Below are 19,817 nucleotides of genomic sequence, written 5' to 3' on the forward strand. Positions count from 1 at the left end.
AACCCTTTCAGCAGCAGTTATTTTACAAGACACTCTGGAAAAGTTAACAAACTAAAACTACTAATTGCTAGTGTCTAATAAAATCCTTGATTTCTTCCAAACAGAAGCTCTCATGTTTAAACAGGTTCTTTCTTTTTTTAAAAAAAATTTCTTCATTTATGAATCCTAGGGATAAAATTTTTCCTCTAGGATAGGAGCTAAGCATAGATCTAAGCAGGATACACATTGCTAATAATTCCAAAGGGACCTAAAGTAATTATTAATGGTGAAAATGAATTTGGAATGGGGAGGATTGGAAAAAATAAACTCCTCCATTTCACGAATTTTCTTTCCCCCTAGAAACCAAGAATAAACCTTTCCAAATATGGGCAATGCAAAACATCCAGCATCTGTCCAGAATACTTCATTCAGTCTGTGTTGAACGGAATTTGGGAAGGGGGTGTCACAGGTGTCCCAGAATCTGCCTTTCGTTCTGCCAAGATTCAGGCAGCAGAGAAGACCCCACCCGATTGCCTCACTCCCACCTGCTTTTCAGTTTTCCATATTCAAAGTTTCTATTCTGAAGAGCAACAGAGATGATCAGGGAACTGAAGGCTAAAACGTAAGAAGAACGTTGCAGTAATGGGGTATGTCTAGTTGAATGAAAAGAAGGACTTAGGGTGACGTGAGATCAGTGTTCTATTATCTCAGGGGCTGCCACAAAGAAGAGGAAATCAAGCTATATCTCCAAAGCACCTGAGGGCAGGACAAGAAGCAAGGGATGGAAACTAATGGGGAAAGAAGCAACCTAGGGCTAAGGAGAAATTTCCTGACAGATAGAACTATTAATCAATGGAATGGATTACCTCCGGAAGTTGTGGGTGCTCCAACACCAGAGGTTTTTAAGAAGCGATTGGACAACCATTTATCTGAAATGGTATAAGGTTTCCTGCCTGAGCATGGGGTTGGACTAGAAGACCTCCAAGGTCCCTTCCAACTCTGTTTTTCTATGAAAGGATCCTTCTCCATTTGTGGCTGTGGAGAGTCCTTCCATAGCATGGTGATTACTTTGTTTGTTTAATGAAGACTGAAAATCCCAATTTCCCTAGATGAATCAATCAGGGGAGTCAACAACAATGAGTTCTCCCGGTTGTTTTGTCTCCAACTAAACAAAATTTTGCAGACTGGGAGAAGAGGGGACGCTTTTTTTGTAAGCACTGCAGCAGTTTCAGACAAGAGGCTCTCTTTACGAATGATGGAGTCAAATGCAAATAATCTATGGAGATGCTCAGTCATCCAGGCCTTGGTGCTCCCAGAGGTGGTTTTTTTTTTTTTCAAAAGGTAACTGGATTTTCTTGTTTTTCTTGAAGGAAAACATTTTCAAGAAAAAAACAAAGTCCAGATGCCTTTTTGGGAAAAAAGCCCCTTTGGGACAGTCAAATGCAAAATCCTGAGGTTGGGCTAAAGTCCTTAGTAGTCCAACCTATTTTCCCTTGTTGTACTATGTTTCTTTGCTTTGAGAGAGGGAGAGGCAACACCTTTTGGTGACCATCTTTCAAATTTTTGGGAGGAGACAAAGATGCAAAGTAGTTGGGAATACCTCACTTAATGAATGGAATCAAGAGTGTCAATTTTATATTTCAGGTTTTCAGAAATATAAATGGAAACTGCCCAGATGTCTGAGTCATTCATCTGCGAAACTCAAACATGAAGGGCTTTTTATCTGGAAAACATAGCTAAGATTACTTTGGTATGATTTCCAAATCTAACTGGGGTTTCTTTCTGTTACTTCCTTCACCTAATGAGCAACCAGTCCTTTGAATGTACTTGGCACAGCAGACCACAATGTAAGAGAATTTCAACATGCTGGGCCATTGGGTGATGTCAGTTTTGGCCAATGTTTGAGAAAGCAGTTCAATTGTAGGTGATTTTTCTTGTTACAGATTACTCTTGTCATAATTTTTAAATTTGAAAGTCAGGCTTACCAGACCTTCCAAATTTCACAACAGATGGACAGACTTAACCATAGTTTCAGCAGAAAAACTATGACTATCCTAGACCAAAACGTGCTATAGAATTCCTGGAATTTTCTGGCACGCTGACAAATCGGCCATCAATAAGCATCCAGATATCAACAGCAACAACGTACCATTCAAAAGAGACTATCAACAAGCCAAAAAAGGAACAAAAAGACCAAAACACCCCCTACCATCAACAGTTAACACCCAGATGAGCACAGATTAACACCAAAATTTACCTCAGACCAACAGTCAAGAAGTAAATATTTCAATTTGCTAAATAAGCTAATAGTAAACAGGCTTTCAAGAAGAGATTGGACTACTATTTGTCAGAAATGGTGTGTAGTCTCCCGTTTGGGCGGGGGTTGGACTAGATGACCTATAAGGTCCCTTCCAACTCTGATTAGCTGTTATCTGGAAGATAGCAAAATAATCAAGATGTATATCAATATTAATGTTTAAAAGGCTAATCAAAGAACCCAAGGCCATTCCTACACCAACACTGACAGGGCAAACCCCACTCCCTACTAGCACTGATGATGTTACCTAGTTTGGGTAATGGAATATCTGTAAGAAAACAACCAAGCTCACCAAAGACCACGCACCACAAAAATCTGGACAACCTTAAGAAGGGAACAAGGAAGAACAGAAAAAACAACAACTCTGTTATTACTAGTTTCCACAGCCTCAGTCTTTGGCTGTCACTCTATAAAAGACAGATTTAATTCTGTCCATCTCACAGATGATAGACACTTGGGGTGGGGTAAAGTAAGTTTGTTAATGGACATATTTTGGGGAGAGTTCAGGGTTGGTTGGAGGATGGGCAGCTAAACGTTTCAAATAAATAAATAAATATTATAAAGCTTTAAGCAAGCATCACCTAGAGGAAGAACAGATGTTAGAAAAGCAGTTGGGGAGGGAAAGGTTTCAACAAAACTTGTCTTCTTAGTTTCAGAGAATCTGAAAGTTCTCCCCAAAGGGCGGATAACTGATGCAGCTGCCTCAACCCAGTTTTACTGAAATGCACGTACAGGATTTCCAAGTGTGTCTGTCGAAGGGCAGAGGATTCCAAGTTGAGGAGTAAACACCCTTTTCAGCTGCCTTGCAACGATTCCCAGCAATCTCATGTGTAACTGGGGAAGAAACATGTTTAAAAACCCAGGGAAACCACTGCTAGACAAGATGATGTAATCCTCCTGATGAGATGGACTACAACTTCTATCATTCCTAGCCAGCATGTTATTTCTGGAAAGATTGAAAAAAATGAGTTGAGTGGACCGGTGAATCTGACTTAGTAGAAGACACCTTTAAGTGTTTTTATGGTGGGACTGAAAGTACTGTGGGAAGGAATTTTATCAGCTCATTTCAGCCGGCCAGGATCTGTTTATGAAAAAAAATAAATCCAAAAATAGCTGGGATTAGAAATAGGATCTATGGTAGTCCCTTTAAAACAGCTGTTGTACAAAGGGAGCACCCAACAGAGGACATCCCAAGTCATGTGAAAGAAAGAAGTGGAGATGTAGACAAGACTCACACATGAAGCTAAAAAGTACATAGTATCTTCTAAGTAAACCAACCTGGAAATATAGAAAATCTTAGCTTGGAGGAACAGCTTCACCGGCCCATCCATTGACCACTATGATATTACCAGTTTTATCTTATCCAAAGCCTGCCTTGGTCCACATAGGGATGATCCCTATTTTCAAGAAGAAACCATTTGGGGAATATAATTGCCATGTAAGAATAACAGCCTTTCAAAGAGCACTCACTGTTCCTAATAGATGTTCTTGCAGTTGGTGAACTTTCCCTTTATTTTATTCCAACGTGACTCATGAAGTTCCTGCCCAGTCCTGCAAGGAAGAATTCTTCTTGTTCATTTCTAATTTTCTTCCCATTCACTCAGTCATCTACTTCCACAAACGTGAGAGCCAGGATTCACATGGTTAGAAGCAAACAGCCTGATCTGGCCCCAAACAAGGCACAGATGGAGGCTGTTTTTCCTTTAAAAAAGAACCGATGCTAGTCTTTAACGTAAGAGTAGGTGGGAGAATGCAAACATATCAATGGACCACAGTATAAAGAGAACTCATATTTGAGGACCAGGAAATTTCTTATTAAGCAGTCTGGTCATTAAGGGAGACATCACGTGGCTGCAATTTGTGACCTTCCCTGCCGACTACCCTATTGATTTTTTCTATGAGAAGCCAGCTAAGAAAGTCACAAAAGGTAATCACAAAAAACCCAGGATGCTGCAACTATTGTCAATTCAAGCCAATTGCCAAGAACTCCAATTCTGATCATGTGGGAAACTGCAATGGTTAAGTGCTAGGGTTAGTCATAAATCACTGTTGCTGAATACCACTATAACTTTGAAAGGTCAATAAATGAATGATCGTAGGTAGAAAACCACTGATACAAAGTCATCTTTGGCATTCCCTCCTAATGGTTTCTCTGCTATTCTACAACAAATTAGAAATTCTTGGTACCATTATATGTCAGTTTACTGATTCTATTGTAGCTGCTAGCAGAAGCCTAACTCCAAAATCCAACCACTTACCTCTTTATGACCTTATCTTGAGATTACAACTTCTCCCATCTAGCTTAAGAGGAGTACCTAGTCCCTGGGTAGAGTCAAGCCATTTCTCTTCCACTAACACAATACTTTCCCAGCTTGTTCTCTCCTCAATTCTCTTGGGAATATACAACGTTGAAGCCAACAAGCTAATGTCAATGGGTGACTGAATGGGTATAACTTTTCATCGGAATGGAGTTAAATGAAAGCTTGCAACAAGCACTATCAGTATACACTCAAATCAGGAGAGCAAGGAAGCAGAGAAAAGTAAAAGAGCCTGAATTGAGGGGTCCTTGGCGCTCTCTGAGCTTGGTTCTTTTCTCGCAGACCTTTCATTACCCAAACTAAGTAACATCATCAGTGATAGCCCTGATGATGTTACCTAGTTTGGGTAATGAAAGGTCTGCGAGAAAAGAACCAAGCTCAGAGAGTACCAAGGACCCCTCGTTTCAAAGCTGAGCTACAAATATTCTCCTTTATTAGAGCCTGAATTGCATTTAAATGGCATGACAGCAACCACTCCCATTGGACAGGCTTTGCAGTGAAGAATGAAAATGAAAGATAATTTTGAACAAGTAAGCTGTGTTCCAATATTTGAGGGGCTGCCACAAAGAAGAGGGGTCAGCCTATCCTCCAAATTACCTGAAGGCAGAACAAGAAGCCATGGAGGGAAACTAATCAAGGACAGAACCAGTCTAGAACCAAGGAGAAATTTCCTGACAGGGAGAACAATTAAAACCAGTGGAACGGCTTGCCTCCAGAAGTAGTGCTCCAACACTGGAGATTTTAAAGAAGAGATTGGACAGCCATCTGTCTGAAATGAGTTTCCTGCCTGAGCAGGGAGCTGGACTAGAAGACCTCCACGTCCCTTCCAACTCTGTTATTCTGTTAATCTTTAAGATAGGCAGTTTTGCAATGCTTTGGGTAGCCTTCTTCATCAAGTATCTTCCAAACGTCTTGGATTACTAGCATGGGGGTGGTTGGAGTTGTAGTTCAATCGCTCGAAGAAGCGTATTGAACAGGCTTTCCTCTCCCCTACCAAGAAAGAAGCATCTGTTGCAAAGAGCCCCAAAGGTCTACTATCATTTGCCAAATGGAAGAGGTCTTCTTCCTATTTGGCAGGAGCTTCCAGGAGGTCAAAGTGCTGAAGAACAAATAGCTCATTCCCAGATTGACAAGGAGGATGAGGCAGCCAAGTATATACCACAGGTGAACTATCATGCTGAATCCTTAGAAGCTTCCCATCTTAGCTGGAAGGGTTAGATGGGGGGGGGGGGCAAGGAGACCCCACCATCACCTCTTTGTTACCCTTAGCTGCTTAAGAATTACCACAACGAAGTCTCATCACTTTGAGCACCTCAAGCAATCTGGCGCCTGCAGTAATTCTCCAGTAAGGAACAAAACACCAAGCAGCCAAGCAAACTCTCCTAGGAAACAAAACATCACTTAGCTAACTGTGGAGGAAGATGTCTGGGCTGTGCAGCACCCACACACGCAACCACAAAGGAACACAGCGCTTCCTGCTCACAGCTCCCTCCATTGCTAAGAGCCATACAAAAATTGCTCATCAGGAAATCTATCCAGGCAAGGGCTTAATGACAGCCATATCAGCCTCTCTCTCCACCAAGCACAATTGTTTGATTACAGGTAGTCCACGACTTATGACCACAGTTGAGCCCAAAATATCTCTTGCTAAGCAAGACATTTGTTAAGTGAGTTTTGCCCCATTTTATGATCTTTCTTGCCACGGTTGTTAAGGAAATCACTGCCGTTGTTAAGTTAGTCACACGATTGTTACATGAATCTGGATTCCCCGCTGACTTTGCTTGTCAGAAGGTCACAAAAAAGGATTACATGACCCCGGGACACTGTAACTGTCATAAATATCTGCCAAGTGTCCTAGTTTTGATCATATGACCATGGTGACCACTGCAAGTGTGAAAAATGGTAATAATTCACTTTTTCCAGTGAATGGCTGTAAGACGATGACTATCTGTAATGATTTGGGTTCTTGTTCCTGCCATCGCTGCTTGTAACATATCATTCTGCTAGTTCAGTGATGCCGAACCTTCTAGGCTTGGCAATTCAAAAATGCAGAAAATGCCTACCTTGAATCTTCCAGTGTATCTCACACACACACACACACCCCTCCCCTGGATAAAGGAGACCTCTCCGGACCTCTTCTTCAGACCTCTGGAAGTCTCATGGGGCCTCTGGAAATCACATGAGAATGTTCACACAATTTCCAGACACCTGAGAGGCCCATAGCTATACGAACCCTGATCACCCAACACCTCTTTTGCTTCCAGTTAGAACTTCCAAATGTCCATTTTGAGCATCTTATAGAAGTGTCAAATCAACCACAGCTTCCATTTGTAGCCCTCTTCTCCCTCCCCCTTGACATCTTCAATGTTGTGTTTACAAAACAAAATCCATTATGGTTGATGGATGCCATAGCTTCATAGTACTTCTTTTTTAAACAGCAATGCTGTGAACAGCTCATCCAAAAACATCCAGAGGGAGAAAGCTTTAGGGCCAGAAGCACCTTTGAAGCATGTGATGGGTGTCAAGCATCAGGGAAATCAGGAAATCCAGGCAGTTCAAATGGGTATAAAGATTTATTGTAAGCTTAAGGTCTCTGTAAGAATCTGAAGTACTAACACTCAAAGCAATTTGGTGGGTAGATAAACAATTCACGGTGGGCTGGAATTAGATCTCTTGTGGGTGCAAAGGGACCCATGACTGATGACATGTTTGACCCTTCCCTCAGGATCAGCCTGGTTATCTCCTACAATGAGATACTCACAAAATGGTTGACTCTCAAGAAGATTGCCAGGGAGGCACGGACAGTAACAAGACAACCAGAAGGCAAAACAGTCTCCTAGATGTTGTCACCATTTCAATGGGCCCTTATGGATCCTGAAGATACATACCCCTGCACAAAACTACAATGCCAATGGCTGATACTTTGCTTTCAAATATGCTTTATTAAAAACCAAAGGGAACATTTGGGCACCCAGATTCCTGCAGGTGCTACCTTACCTACCTCTACTTTAGGGAAGCTTGTAGCATTTGATCACAGCCATCGCACTAGCTAAATAACACAATAAGAACTTCAGTCACTACTCTGTCCAACTCTTCACGACCCCATGGACCATAGCAGCCACCACACACTCCCTCCAGTCTTCCACTCTCTCCCTGAATCTATTGGAAGCTAAAACATATAAATGGCGGCTAAAATGTATAAAGAATGGTTGCTGGAATGGAATATGTCTAGTTGAATGAAAAGAAGGACTGGGGTGACATGATAGAAGTCTTCCAATATCTCAAGGGCTGCCACAAAGAAGAGGCAGTCAAGCTATTCTCCAAAGCACCTGAGGGCAAGACAAGAAGCAATGGATGGAAACTAATCAAATGTAGAAACAAGGAGAAATTTCCTGACAGTTAAAACAATTAAACAGGGGACAATTTGTCTTCCAACAGTGGAAGTTTTTGAGAAGAGATTGGACAATCATTTGTCTGAAATGGTATAAGGTTTCCTGTCTGAGCTGGGGGTTGGACTAGAAGATCTCCAAGGTGCCTTCCAACTCTGTTATTCAATTCAATTCTATTCTAATCTCCCCAAACTCATGCCCACTGTGTCGATGATCTAACCATTTCATCCTCTGCAGTCCTTTTCTCCTTTGGCTGTCCATCTTTCCCAACACCATCAGGATCTTTTCTAATGTGTTCCCTCTTCTCATTTGGGGATCAAAGTATCTGAACTTCAGCTAAAGTATCTGGTCCTTTGGAAGGGGCTGGTTTCCTTTAAGACTGATATAGTGAGAAACACTGGTTTTAATGATAGCTCATCAAATGTGTGGATTGTGTATTACCCTTCTTTTCTTTCTAACATGAATTCCTTCAGTCCTTAATAGTTTTATTATTTTCAGTGCTAATTAATTCTGGCTTGCTTTGGTAACTGTGTATTGTGCATTTCCTTCAAGAACTTGAGTTATACATGGCTTGCTCCAACACGCCCAGTCTTATTACTTACTACAATCACCCATCAGACAACCACAAGGTCATAGGTGCAAGATCACACAAAGATTGTCACAGCTGATTAGCTCCAAGCTAGGCCACCCTGGGTTTTGCTCATGGTTGCCATGACACTAAGCCACAAAGTGGTTGATTTCATCTTTCGGTTTGGTGTAATAATCTACCCATTATGGCTTTGTATTATCTCTAATCAGATCACTATGGCTTCTTTAGCAAATTGTAGCAAAAAATAGAAACAATAAGGATCTAGATGCATTAGTATTGGATATATCCCTTTGAAATTATAATTAGGAAAGTGTAAAGCATGTCTGAAGCTATTAGTCATAATTGATTAAATCCTGACAAGATATGAGTTTTCTTTAAATGCTAATACACAGCTTCTACGCTTCACAATTCTCATGAGAAAGTAACAAATCTAGGAGGAAGTAGTAATAATATCCAAAGCTATAATGTCCAAAGCTATGATGTATAGCTTGCAAAAAAATTAAGTTACTCTTTTTCAGAAATCATTAACCATGTTTCCTTATTCTTATACAACCAGAATCTATATTTAACTGCAATTTCCTGGGTTCTCCAACTCGGATAAAAGGAGAAGTAATGGGCTTGCAGGCTCATGCAAAAGGCTCATGCCTATTTGACTTTACAAAGTAGGACTGGAAAAAGTACTAGAGAATTCCTAGAAGCCTGGCACTTAAGACAAATTGGCCATCAACGATACATAGAGATGAACAACATCTACATACTATTCAAAAGAGACAATCAGAAAGCTAAAAGACCACAACACTTCCTGGCCTATATACAATGACAGCAAATCCCTCTCCCTTCTAGCGCTGATGGTGTTACCTAGTTTGGCAATCAAATGTCTGCAACAAAATAAACCCCACAAAAGTATGATCATCAAAACCAGATCAATACAGAAACACACCCACACCCTAACCTTTATTAAGACTCCTGAGAGAAACCTGTGAGTGATGAACGATATTCTCATAAGAAGTGGTGCAAGGAAATAGTGCAAGTAAGCAAGTAGGAAACTTTTTGCCCTGTAAGAGAAAAAAAAATAGTGGAAAATGTAGTTATGCCAATATTTTTCACTCAACTTTGTAATAGCCTCGATTCCTCCTGCTGTTGTTAACTTTTTGGCAGGAGTTTTGGTGTTCTCTCCCTCATCTATGGAAACAGCTATACTGACATATTTAAATATTTCTTAATTTGAGGGGCTTCCGGCATTGTTCACTGATAAACTTCCTCTTTATGTCAAGACTAAGATCCTTTTGCAATATGCAAACCATCATACCATTTAAAGTATTTTGCTGCATTCTCACTTCCCTGATGTGTAACAGTAAAAGTTATGCTATAAACAAGAGATTGAGTAGTGCAGGAGAAATCCGAAAGGTAAGCCAGATTTAATTGTACTTTTTGTTTAAAAAAATCCTCAAAACAAACGAATGACAACCAACTAATATGAAAAAAAATAGGAATAGGTTGGATCTCAAATGATCTTCACTCTTTACTCCTCCAAATAGCAATTTAACTGTCATGTGCTTCCTGCCGTATGTAAAACATATTAAAATAAGTTACTTTCTCGAAATTTCATACTGAAGTCTGTTTTGTGACTTGGACTTTCAATTGGTTAAATTCTAGTACTAGGATCCAAATTAGAGAATTAGTTCTGTGGTTAGATCTGTTTGTACGTAATGTTCAGCGCAAACAGGAGCCCAAAATTGGATAGTGAAAAATTCATAATTTTTGAAGTCAACCATCTCTTCAAGCTTCACCTTGTTCTGCAGAGCGGGTTACAAATGCAATTTTAATTTTTTAATGAGTCTGAGCAGAAATTCAATAGTTTCTATATGTGGTGTTCCTTTAACTGCAAGCCACACCATTTATGGCAGAATTTTATACATATTTATTCAAAAGAGTGTCCAGAGTTCAGTTTTGGAAATACCAGGATTAGTTGTTTTGAAAGGCAGACAAACTGCAGGAAAAAAAAGACCCAGTGTAGATGGCTCATTAATACAAGCTTAAAAATATAAATAAATAAATGTGATTTTACACATTTATGTATATGTTTGTGATTTCATTTTAATGTTGTAAGCCGCCCAGAATTGTCACGCATTCCACCTCATTCCTGAATGAATCTAAGTACTGGAGCCATTTTTTTAAATTAAGCTCTGGTATGAGGCATTAATTGTTTCAATCTTTGCACTAGTTTGTTGTAAATGGCAAATTACCCCCAATGCAAGAAAAAAAAATGACTCTCAGTAAAAGTCCTGCTCTGTTCTTATACTTATTTTGCACCCCATTGGGGGCAGGGGGGGGGGAGGCAACTTTCATGCCTAAAGTGGGACTAGAACTCACAATCTCCTAGTTTTCTAGTCCAGCACCCTCACCACCGGTCAAATTGCCTCTCAAACAATCAAGTCTTTTTGTTCTTTTCTGAACAAGTACAAGATGGGGCCTACGCCTGTTTATTTGTAGAATAAGACTGTTGGAAGGGACCTTTGAGGTCTTCTAGTCCAACCCCCTGGCTCAAGCAAGAGACCCTATAGAATTAATTCAGGTTTCTTAAAAATATATGTAGCTTTATCTCTTCAGGTTTTTCTTTTTAAAAAAGAAATTCTCATTTCAGTGTAAATTTGCCTTTTACTAATAGTTGTACTTTTGGATCCATTAAAACTATTAAATGTATGCAGTATATTGCCTGGGTATGTTGCCCGTACACACATTTTCCCACCCCTACAAATGTACATTTTTTTTCCTGTAAAGCCTTCATTTTTATTGCATTATATTCATTTAAGGACATTGTTTCCTTAACTTATATTTATACTGTACATTTGGTTTTATTGTTTTGTTCCCCAGCATGAAGGATGGCTAAAAAAAGGTGTTCATAAATTAATATGTTGTACACCAAAATACATTTTTAAAACAGATAGCCTTAAAAGCAGCAAATTAGCTGAAGCTAGAATTTGTTTCCTCAGAAATTTACTAAATTCTGGCTATTCTATCATGTACAGTGGTACCTTGGTACTCAACTGCTTTGAAACTCATCAAATTTGGTACTCAACACATTTTGATCACCCTGGTACTTGTCATTTGTTTGGTATTCAACACGCAAGGTAGAATTTGTCAGTGTTGGTTGCCTTGTGACTCACTATCCTTTCTGGGCGTAACAAATGATAACGTGTTAGTCTTGCCCTGTGCACATTCCCTATCTTTGCTTTGTGGTCATTTTACATATTTTCATGCTTTTTTTTCTTATCAGTACAGGTAAAATGAAGTTTTTACTTTATTTAATCCAAGTACTTATTTATTTTTAGGTTTATTTCACATGTAAGGTAATGATATACAACCCTATCTTTTTATGCATTGCCTTAAAAATGTGCATTGTCTTTGGTTTGGGAATGCATTAAATTTACTTACATTATTCCTTATGGGAAGAATTTGTTTAGTACTCATAGTTTTTTATACTCATTGTACCACCCGCAACCAATTAAACAAGTACCGAGATACCACAGTGTCACCTAGTACAGGGGTTCCCAACCAGAGGTGGGATTCTACTGGTTCGGACCGATACGGGTAAACTGGTAATTCGGGTGATCATTTGGCCCCGCCCACCTGCCCTAGTCTGTTCTTTATTTCTATGTTTTGCAGCTCAGCTGATTCATGCGGCACAGCAAATTGCCGTGCCTCAGCTGTTTTATTCACCGGGGCTGCAGTAGAAGGTAAATATTAGAGCTGAAATGATGAGTTTGCAAACGCTGTGCGTGCGCTCACCAAACCAGCTGTTAACACTGGTTGAATCCCACCCCTGGTCCCAACCCCTGGTCCCTGGACCGGCATTGGGCTGTGGCATGCCAGAAAGCATGCCGTGCAAACATGTGAAGCCCCATCCCATGGGATGCAGGCAGCATGTGAAACCACACCCCTTCTGGTTCACAGAAAAACCTCTCTCCACGGAATGGGTCCCTGGTGCCCAAAAGCTTGGGGGAGGGGGTGTTGATCTAGTATACAAGGGTTGGTTTATAAATGTTTATTGTCGCTAGGCTTTCAATAGGCAAAATGTGGTGCTGTTATTAATCCCTACCTTTTTATCTTCTTCATGCCACGAAAGAGATCCCCAGAATTTTGACAATGGCGACCAAGGCCATTGTTCTAATGTTCATCTATGGACAATTGTGGTGGAACCAAACTGATGGAAAGACAGAAGGCATGTTGCTCGATGATGAACCCCACAGCTTTCCATCTCAAGGAAGTCAATCGAAAGTCCCTACCAAAAATGAACAGCAAACACCATCCAGCAAGCCCCTGCTTCCTACCACAACAAAAGAACCTAAACTTGCAGATGAACATTTAATAGTCGCCGTGATTATTGGGGTCGTCTTGCTGCTCATGATTGTTATTATCGTTGCCATCTTCCTTTGGAGGCAACGGAAAAGGTCAAATGTACCTCTTCCCCACTGGGCAGGACGCTCCCCGTTTGCTGATGGAGACGTGCCCGACCTTATTGTAGATAGGGAACCGGTACAAGGCATAAAACGGATGTCCGTTCTCTCTCTTTTGCCATGGAAATTTAGCAAGGACACACAACTGCTGGACCATGCAGAAGGACAACTGTCTGAATCAAGGAAGACCTTGGACGTTCCACAGGGATCTGATGAGGCAGGTACAGAGAGTGAGTCAAGCCACACTGCCACGGCAACCTTGGATTCTTCAGCTAGCAGCCAACCCCAAATTTCCGAGGAACCAAACAACTTAACTGACATTTCGCTCCAGCCTGAGAGTCCAAAGCTACAAGACCCTCCTTCGACCAGCTGGCCCAGTGGAGTCAATGGGGATATTTTTATCCCCGAATCTCTTCCTATGGAACAACATGTAGAAATTCAGGGTTCTACACTGCCAGATATGGCCCAACAAAGTGTTGATGAAGCAGTGCTACTTCCTCCACCGCCAGAAGATTTTTTGTGTTATTGATTTTTATAGATGTTGGCACAAGTAATTGCTTCCTTCTGGGTTTATTTTTTTAAAATATGCTGAAAAAAATGGAATACATCCATTTACCTTCATCTTTTCATGCAGGTAGTACTCGACTTATGACCACAATTGGCACAATTTCTCTTGCTAAACAAGGTGGTTGTTAAATGAGTCATGCCCAATTTTATGACCTTTTTTGCCACCATTATTAAGCAAATTTATCCATTTATCTAACCATATTTATTTAACCATGTGTCTGAAATAGTATAGGGTCTTCCTGTCAGAGCAGCGAGTTGGATTAAAAGGCCTCCAAGGTTCCTTCCGACTGTGTTATTCTATGTTCTGAATCATCACAGTCAACTGATTCACATGATCATTAAGTTAATTCAGCTTCTCCCATTGCTTTTGCTTGTTAGAAACCATCTGGGAACATCCAAAATAGTGTTCACATGACCCTGGGACACCACAACTATTGTACATACCATACATGCCAGTTCCCAAGTGCTGGAATTTTGATCATGGGACTGTGGGGAATGCTGCGACTGTCGTAAGTGTGAGGCCTGGTTGTAAATCACTTTTTTCAGTGCTGTTATAACTTCAAACGGTCAATAAACGAATGACGGTAAGTTGAGGAATACATGTACTTCCAAAGATGCTTTCAGGAAGATTCATTCCTCAGCCAAACATTCTCTCGGTCTCTGATATTCCAGAGTGAGCTTTGGTTGCAAAGACAGATTTCAAGAACATCTACCCCATGGATTTATTCCTCCTAAATTCTTATGCTTGGAAAAGACTCATTTTTTTATGAGGGTTTTTTTTTTAAAGCCTTTATCACCCTGGAATCCTTTTAATCTGTTGTGAACTTTTTCTAATCAAAAAACCTGCACTTAATGTGACCATTTAGTGCTTTTAAATAATCACTCAGCAATGTACAAGTTTGACATTGGTGCCCGCACTTTGAAGTTGACCCTTTTGAGAAATTTTCTCTTTTGAAATTACAGCACCACTTCTGACTTAAACAGTCATTTTGAATTTCATAATTCTTTTCCTTCCCTTAATTATTACCCTTAGATGTTTGGCTGTGTCCTGTGTATCCACAAAGTTATCAAGAGTTTATTCTCTCCTAGTTTCCATTTTGCTTGAAAGCCTATTTATATATCTTATCTAAAAAGCTGTGCCCTGCCCCTCCTTTTTTTTGGCCCCAAAAAGCACCTGACCACAAACTGAGCTATTCTCAATTTCCAAATGCCTGCATGTTGGCCTATTGCGATACATAGTATTTTATTACGCACATTAGGTGGCAATGATAAGAATATATATTAGCTGCAGCTTTAGTGTGTGATGGGCTTGCAGGTTGCAGAAAACTATGTAATTGTGCAATTGCATTTCGATTCATACATAGAGAAACATGCCAATTATTCTAATTTAATTATTCTTATTAATGAGAAGGGATCAGATTACTAACGTTCAAGAGATCAGGATTTATTTCCCTACTAAAAAGAGCCACCACTTTATTCTCTCACAAGGACCATAATTTCTACATGCACTTCAGGAAAGATTTTAGCCCAGTTGTCACAAAGCATTAGAAACTTTAAAGCCAGCTTTCCTCAAGTTGGCTGGCAAATTGTAGGAGCGGTCATCCCAAAATATTTGAAGGGTATCAAATTGGAGAAGACTGGATGCTATGAATTAAGAACCATAAAGAGATTTTCCCTTAATGTTGTTCAACAAATGTTTGCAATTATTTTGTTAAGCTAGCCTGGGAAGTATTTTGTTTGGGAGAATTTTTACTAAAGGAATGCTACAGGTGATCAGAAGCAAAATTTGGGAAGTCTGGTCTTTAGCCAGGCAGGAGATACAGAGACCAAATTTTCGTCTTCAGTAGGTCACTGAGAAATGTATGAACGACACAGGAAAGAAGATGGTATGTTTCTTGCTATAGACAAAGTGGACAATAAAATGAATGATTAAATGGATGATTGGATGTTTTATGGAGACACAAAGTTGAAAGTTGATGGCTGAATGAGGTAAGAGGGGAATATGATGGAAGGAAACCCAGTGTGAGAATAAATAGCATATTTGGTTCAACATTGAGCAGAAGGCAAGAGACAAAACTGATATTCCCTTGCTTCTTTAATATAGTTATCAAGAATGTTTTTTGTGACATTAGAAATATATTGGGCAGGAAAATGAAAACACAGTACAGCTAATCCTGTGTTCTTGGAACAGTTGATAATAACATTTAAAACAGCAATGAATAGACGAATCTGTTTACTTAAGACAGGAAAATGGATGGAGAAATATTAAGACATGTAAATACTGGTAAAAGGATACAGGCAGTCCTCGACTTATGACCACAGTTGAGCCCAACATTTCTGTTGCTCAGTGCTAAGACATTTGTTAAGTGACTTTTGCCACATTTTGCAACCTTTCTCACCACAGTTGTTAAGTGAATCACTGCAGTTAAGTTAATAACCCAGTTGTTAAAATGAATCTGGCTTCCCCATTGACTTGGCTTGCCAGAAATTACAAAAAGTCATCACAAGACCCTGGGAGTCTGCAACGGTCATAAATATGAGTCAGTTGTCAAGCATCTGAATTTTGAGCATGTGACCCTGGAGATGTTGTAACGTTCGTAAATGTGAAAAACAGTCATAAGTCATTTTTTTTCCAGTGCTGTTACGGTCAGAACACGAACTGCTGTAAGTTGAGGATTACCTGTAGTTGTAAGCAATGAGTAACAAGAAATTAAAATGCCTTGTTTAGGAGCATGTTTTTGGCCATTCTGCTATAAAGTACGGGTCGGTTAGGCCAAGAGAAACAAACATTTTTGCAGTGGAAATGGGACTCTTCAGTGCACACAAGGACAAGAAGTGATAACGTCTAGAATAAGTATGGACCAACTATGGCAGTGAGTAAGTAACACGCTGGGGTGGTTTGGAAAAAGAATAAACGAGGATTCAATCACAAAATAGATGCATGAAGGAAGAGTAAATAGGCTGAGAGAACACGAGAAAGTAGCAATTGGGTAGCATTAAGAAAGTCCTGATTTTTCCTCTCATGCCTTCAATTATTATTCAATAGTATTGAAATATTATCCCTTGTTTTTTTTTCTGTGGTCTGAATAACCCTGCTTGTTTTGAAAGGGAATAGCTTGATGCGGTATGCATATATGCAAAAAAAGAGGTTTAAACAGTATCATGACCTAGAGGACTTGCCATCATTGACAGAAATATAAATTAAGTGTCATATCACAGAATGCTGCAGCAGAATACCAGGCCATGTATCAGGCCATGTATAAATGAAGTATCAGTGGGCTATACAGTGAACCCCAAACATACAAGGGAGTGAAGAACAATAAATGCAATGGTTTGGTCTAGATCTAAACTTGTAGCAGGATCTGAATCAAAGCCAGCAAAGAGAGATGGCAAAATCCTCAAATGTTACTACTGCAAGTTGAAATAACTGGCCATGGAGGAATGGGCTAAAATTCTTGCACAAGGATGTGAACGACTGATCATAAATCAGAAGGGGCACCTAGTGCACTTATTGCAACTGCAGTAAAGTCCATACAACCAGTTACTGAACTTAAGGAAGTAATTGTTGTTTCACAGTGGTATGTCCCAGGCTGGATAATTTTGTAAAGAAATGTATGAAGCAAGCCCTGAATGATGGTGGTATTTGTTTACTCAGACTTCCTTTACATATCAGCCTCTGATAACATCTGGTGATAAAGACTGGGGTGGGGTGGGGGGTGGAATGAGAGAAAATGGAAAGGGGGCAGCTACTTTTCCCTAAAACTGTACATTAGAGTACCAATTGCTACAGGTGAAAAGAGACTCAACCTCTCATGGTATTTAAACTCAGTGAAGTTTGAGGGTGAAGGTTTGCTCTCAGAGCTTGTGGGATGGTTTCCAAACATTTTGTTACCAGGCTAGGTACCATCTTCTCTTTGTAAGGGCTTCGGGTGCGAGTGAGGGTGATGTGATGGATCAGCTGTGGGTCATCAATGAGTGTTGTGATGGATCTTGTGATGGGGAGGTCGTATCAGATCAGGGTCCTTGGGAGGTGAACTGCGGGGAGGGTTTCCATGGATTGGTTGAGGGTCAGTGCTGCCTCTGGTTGGCTGTGCAGTTAATTTGGATTCTGAGGGCTTTGTAGGCTGGTTGCAGGTCAATGTGTCTGTTGATGGAATTGCTTGTCGAGTGCCAGGCTTAGAGGAATTCACAAGCATGTGGTGAGTGGTAGCGTGGCCATTGATTTTTGTTCTGCTCTTTAGTTTTCCAGGGAGTCTTGAGTAGCTGGGTAAACATGTTTAGATCCACTGTGTACTAACCCTACATCAGATCTCTGCAGGAATTTTAGAGAAGTAAGCCTTGCTTATATTTCAAAAGCATTTTCCTGTTTGAGAGGATTCATCTCACAAAAAGAATGGCCTGGCTTGATTGGATAATGCTTGTATAATTTTCTTCTTTTTACTTAACTAAGATTTTCCCCAGGATCCGTAAATATCTAGCATCACGGGGCTTTAGTTCCTCAAAGTAACTTTATGGTAATTTCAGATGTAACAAATAGATGTACTGCTAATAAACTACATCTGTATAATGTCTGCTGTTAATCTGCACATTTCCAATTGTTAAGTAATGGAAATAACCAGATAGGAAAGCTATTTCCTGATAGAAAAATTTCTGATTTATTCTGTCCTCCGGGGAATTCATGTGTTTGAGTGAATACATGAATCCAGACAACTTCTCATAAAATATTCCATGCTTGTTTCAAACACACGCTGAGTTGATACTGAACGTAATTCTTGAGTTAACACATTGCAGTAAACAATTCTTTAATTATTTATTGAATAAACTGCTATTGGCTGGGTTCACACAACAGTCTAAGCTAAAATCAAACAGAATATATGAACTGGCCTTGTGATATATGAAGAGAGAGAAAGGGAATGAATATGAGAATAAACAACATACAGGGTTTGTGTGCTCACATAACATGAAAAACTTAACATGCTGTATAATATATGATCTGCTTAACTATGATTTATTGAATTAACAATAAACCCCCGTTTACAAATAACTCTTCCATAAAAAAAAAATCATACATGCTAATCCTCAAACATGTAAGCCACTTTATAGGTTTATATGTTGTGTGAACCCAGTCAAGATCTCTATAATTTCATCCATAAAATGGGGTTAGAGCAAATAGTACTTGATTACTTGGGTCATGGAGAGTGTTTATGAGGAATTACATTTAATTAAAAGCTGAATTAATTAAAATTGGAGGGTGAAATACTAATGGTAGGGAAAGAGTAGAACAGTGTTTAGAACTGAGCCAAACCACCAGCCTACCACATGCAAGAATACACAACCATATGTTGGTCCAGATACACCTATTAGTTAAACAAAAACTGTTGTGTATTGTTCTTAAAGGACTTGTAAAACAGGAAATTGGCATTTCAGATGTGGCTAATTTCTTGTCAAATATGCAAAGAGCGTGCTACTTACTTTCCTTCCACCCAACCATCACTGTAGTTGTTCACACTATCCACATATTCACACAGAAACTGGAACTCTGAGTCCTGCACTGATCCTACAATCATAAAAAGGTTCTTCCTGGTCTGGTTTTGCATGTGTCATCTATGCCATCCACCTGTCTAAGATCTTCCCAGACACCAACAATGCTGGCGACTAAGAAATAGAAACTCTGACTAGAGTACAGGTAGCGGTAAAATTACAACCACAATTGAGTCCAAAATTTCTGTTGCTAAGCAAGACAGTTATAAAGTGAATTTTTCCCAATTTTACAGTGAATCACTGCAGTTCTTAAATGAGTAACAGATTTGTTAAGTGAATCGGGTTTCCCCACTGACTTTGCTTGTCAAAAGGTTGAAAATTGTGATCAGGTGACAGCCCTCCCCCCCTGACCCCCCAGGACACTGAAGCCATCATAAATACGAGCCAGTTGCCAAGTGTCTGAATCTTGATCACAGAACCCCTGGTTTGGCCTTGAAATGTCAATACTACCCTGTTTCCCTGGAAACAGGATATACCCTGAAAGTAAGCCCTAGCTTGATTTTTACACGTGTCCAATATAAACCCTATCCCCAAAATAAGCCCTAATTAAGATCCCATCCATGGGTAAAAATTAAGCTAGGGTGGGGATGGGGGCGTGGAGCTGCCCTACAGGCCTCGCATGTTAGTCAGTGAAGACAACTGACAAAAACCTTCTTCATA

The 19,817-nt window shown here is 39.9% G+C and overlaps 2 protein-coding genes across 4 annotated transcripts in view; one reads left to right on the forward strand and one right to left on the reverse strand.

Moving 5' to 3' along the window:
* The window catches only part of NF1 (neurofibromin 1), a 207,901-nt gene that overhangs the window by 67,568 nt on the left and 120,516 nt on the right, over positions 1-19,817 (reverse strand). The gene's annotated exons all lie outside the window — the stretch shown is intronic.
* Positions 9,868-14,469, forward strand: EVI2B (ecotropic viral integration site 2B). Of its 2 annotated transcripts, XM_087925810.1 has the most exons (3): positions 9,887-9,999; positions 12,259-12,329; positions 12,719-14,469. In XM_087925810.1, exon 3 carries the CDS (start codon positions 12,739-12,741, stop codon positions 13,576-13,578), a length of 840 nt encoding a protein of 279 aa, XP_087781936.1. In that variant the 5' UTR covers positions 9,887-9,999; positions 12,259-12,329; positions 12,719-12,738; the 3' UTR covers positions 13,579-14,469. The 2 variants fall into 2 exon arrangements, with proteins under 2 accessions (XP_026566073.1, XP_087781936.1); XM_026710288.2 differs by lacking the exon at positions 12,259-12,329 and having other exon boundaries at positions 9,868-9,999.

Source organism: Pseudonaja textilis, chromosome 1 (assembly GCF_049901715.1).
Source record: "Pseudonaja textilis isolate UNSWEBS1 chromosome 1, rPseTex1.2, whole genome shotgun sequence".
NCBI classification, from domain to species: Eukaryota; Metazoa; Chordata; class Lepidosauria; order Squamata; family Elapidae; genus Pseudonaja; species Pseudonaja textilis.

What these genes read in the sequence shown, in the direction of transcription:
- EVI2B (XM_026710288.2), top strand. Translation starts at nt 12,739, where the DNA reads ATGGCGACCAAGGCCATTGTTCTAATGTTCATCTATGGACAATTGTGG.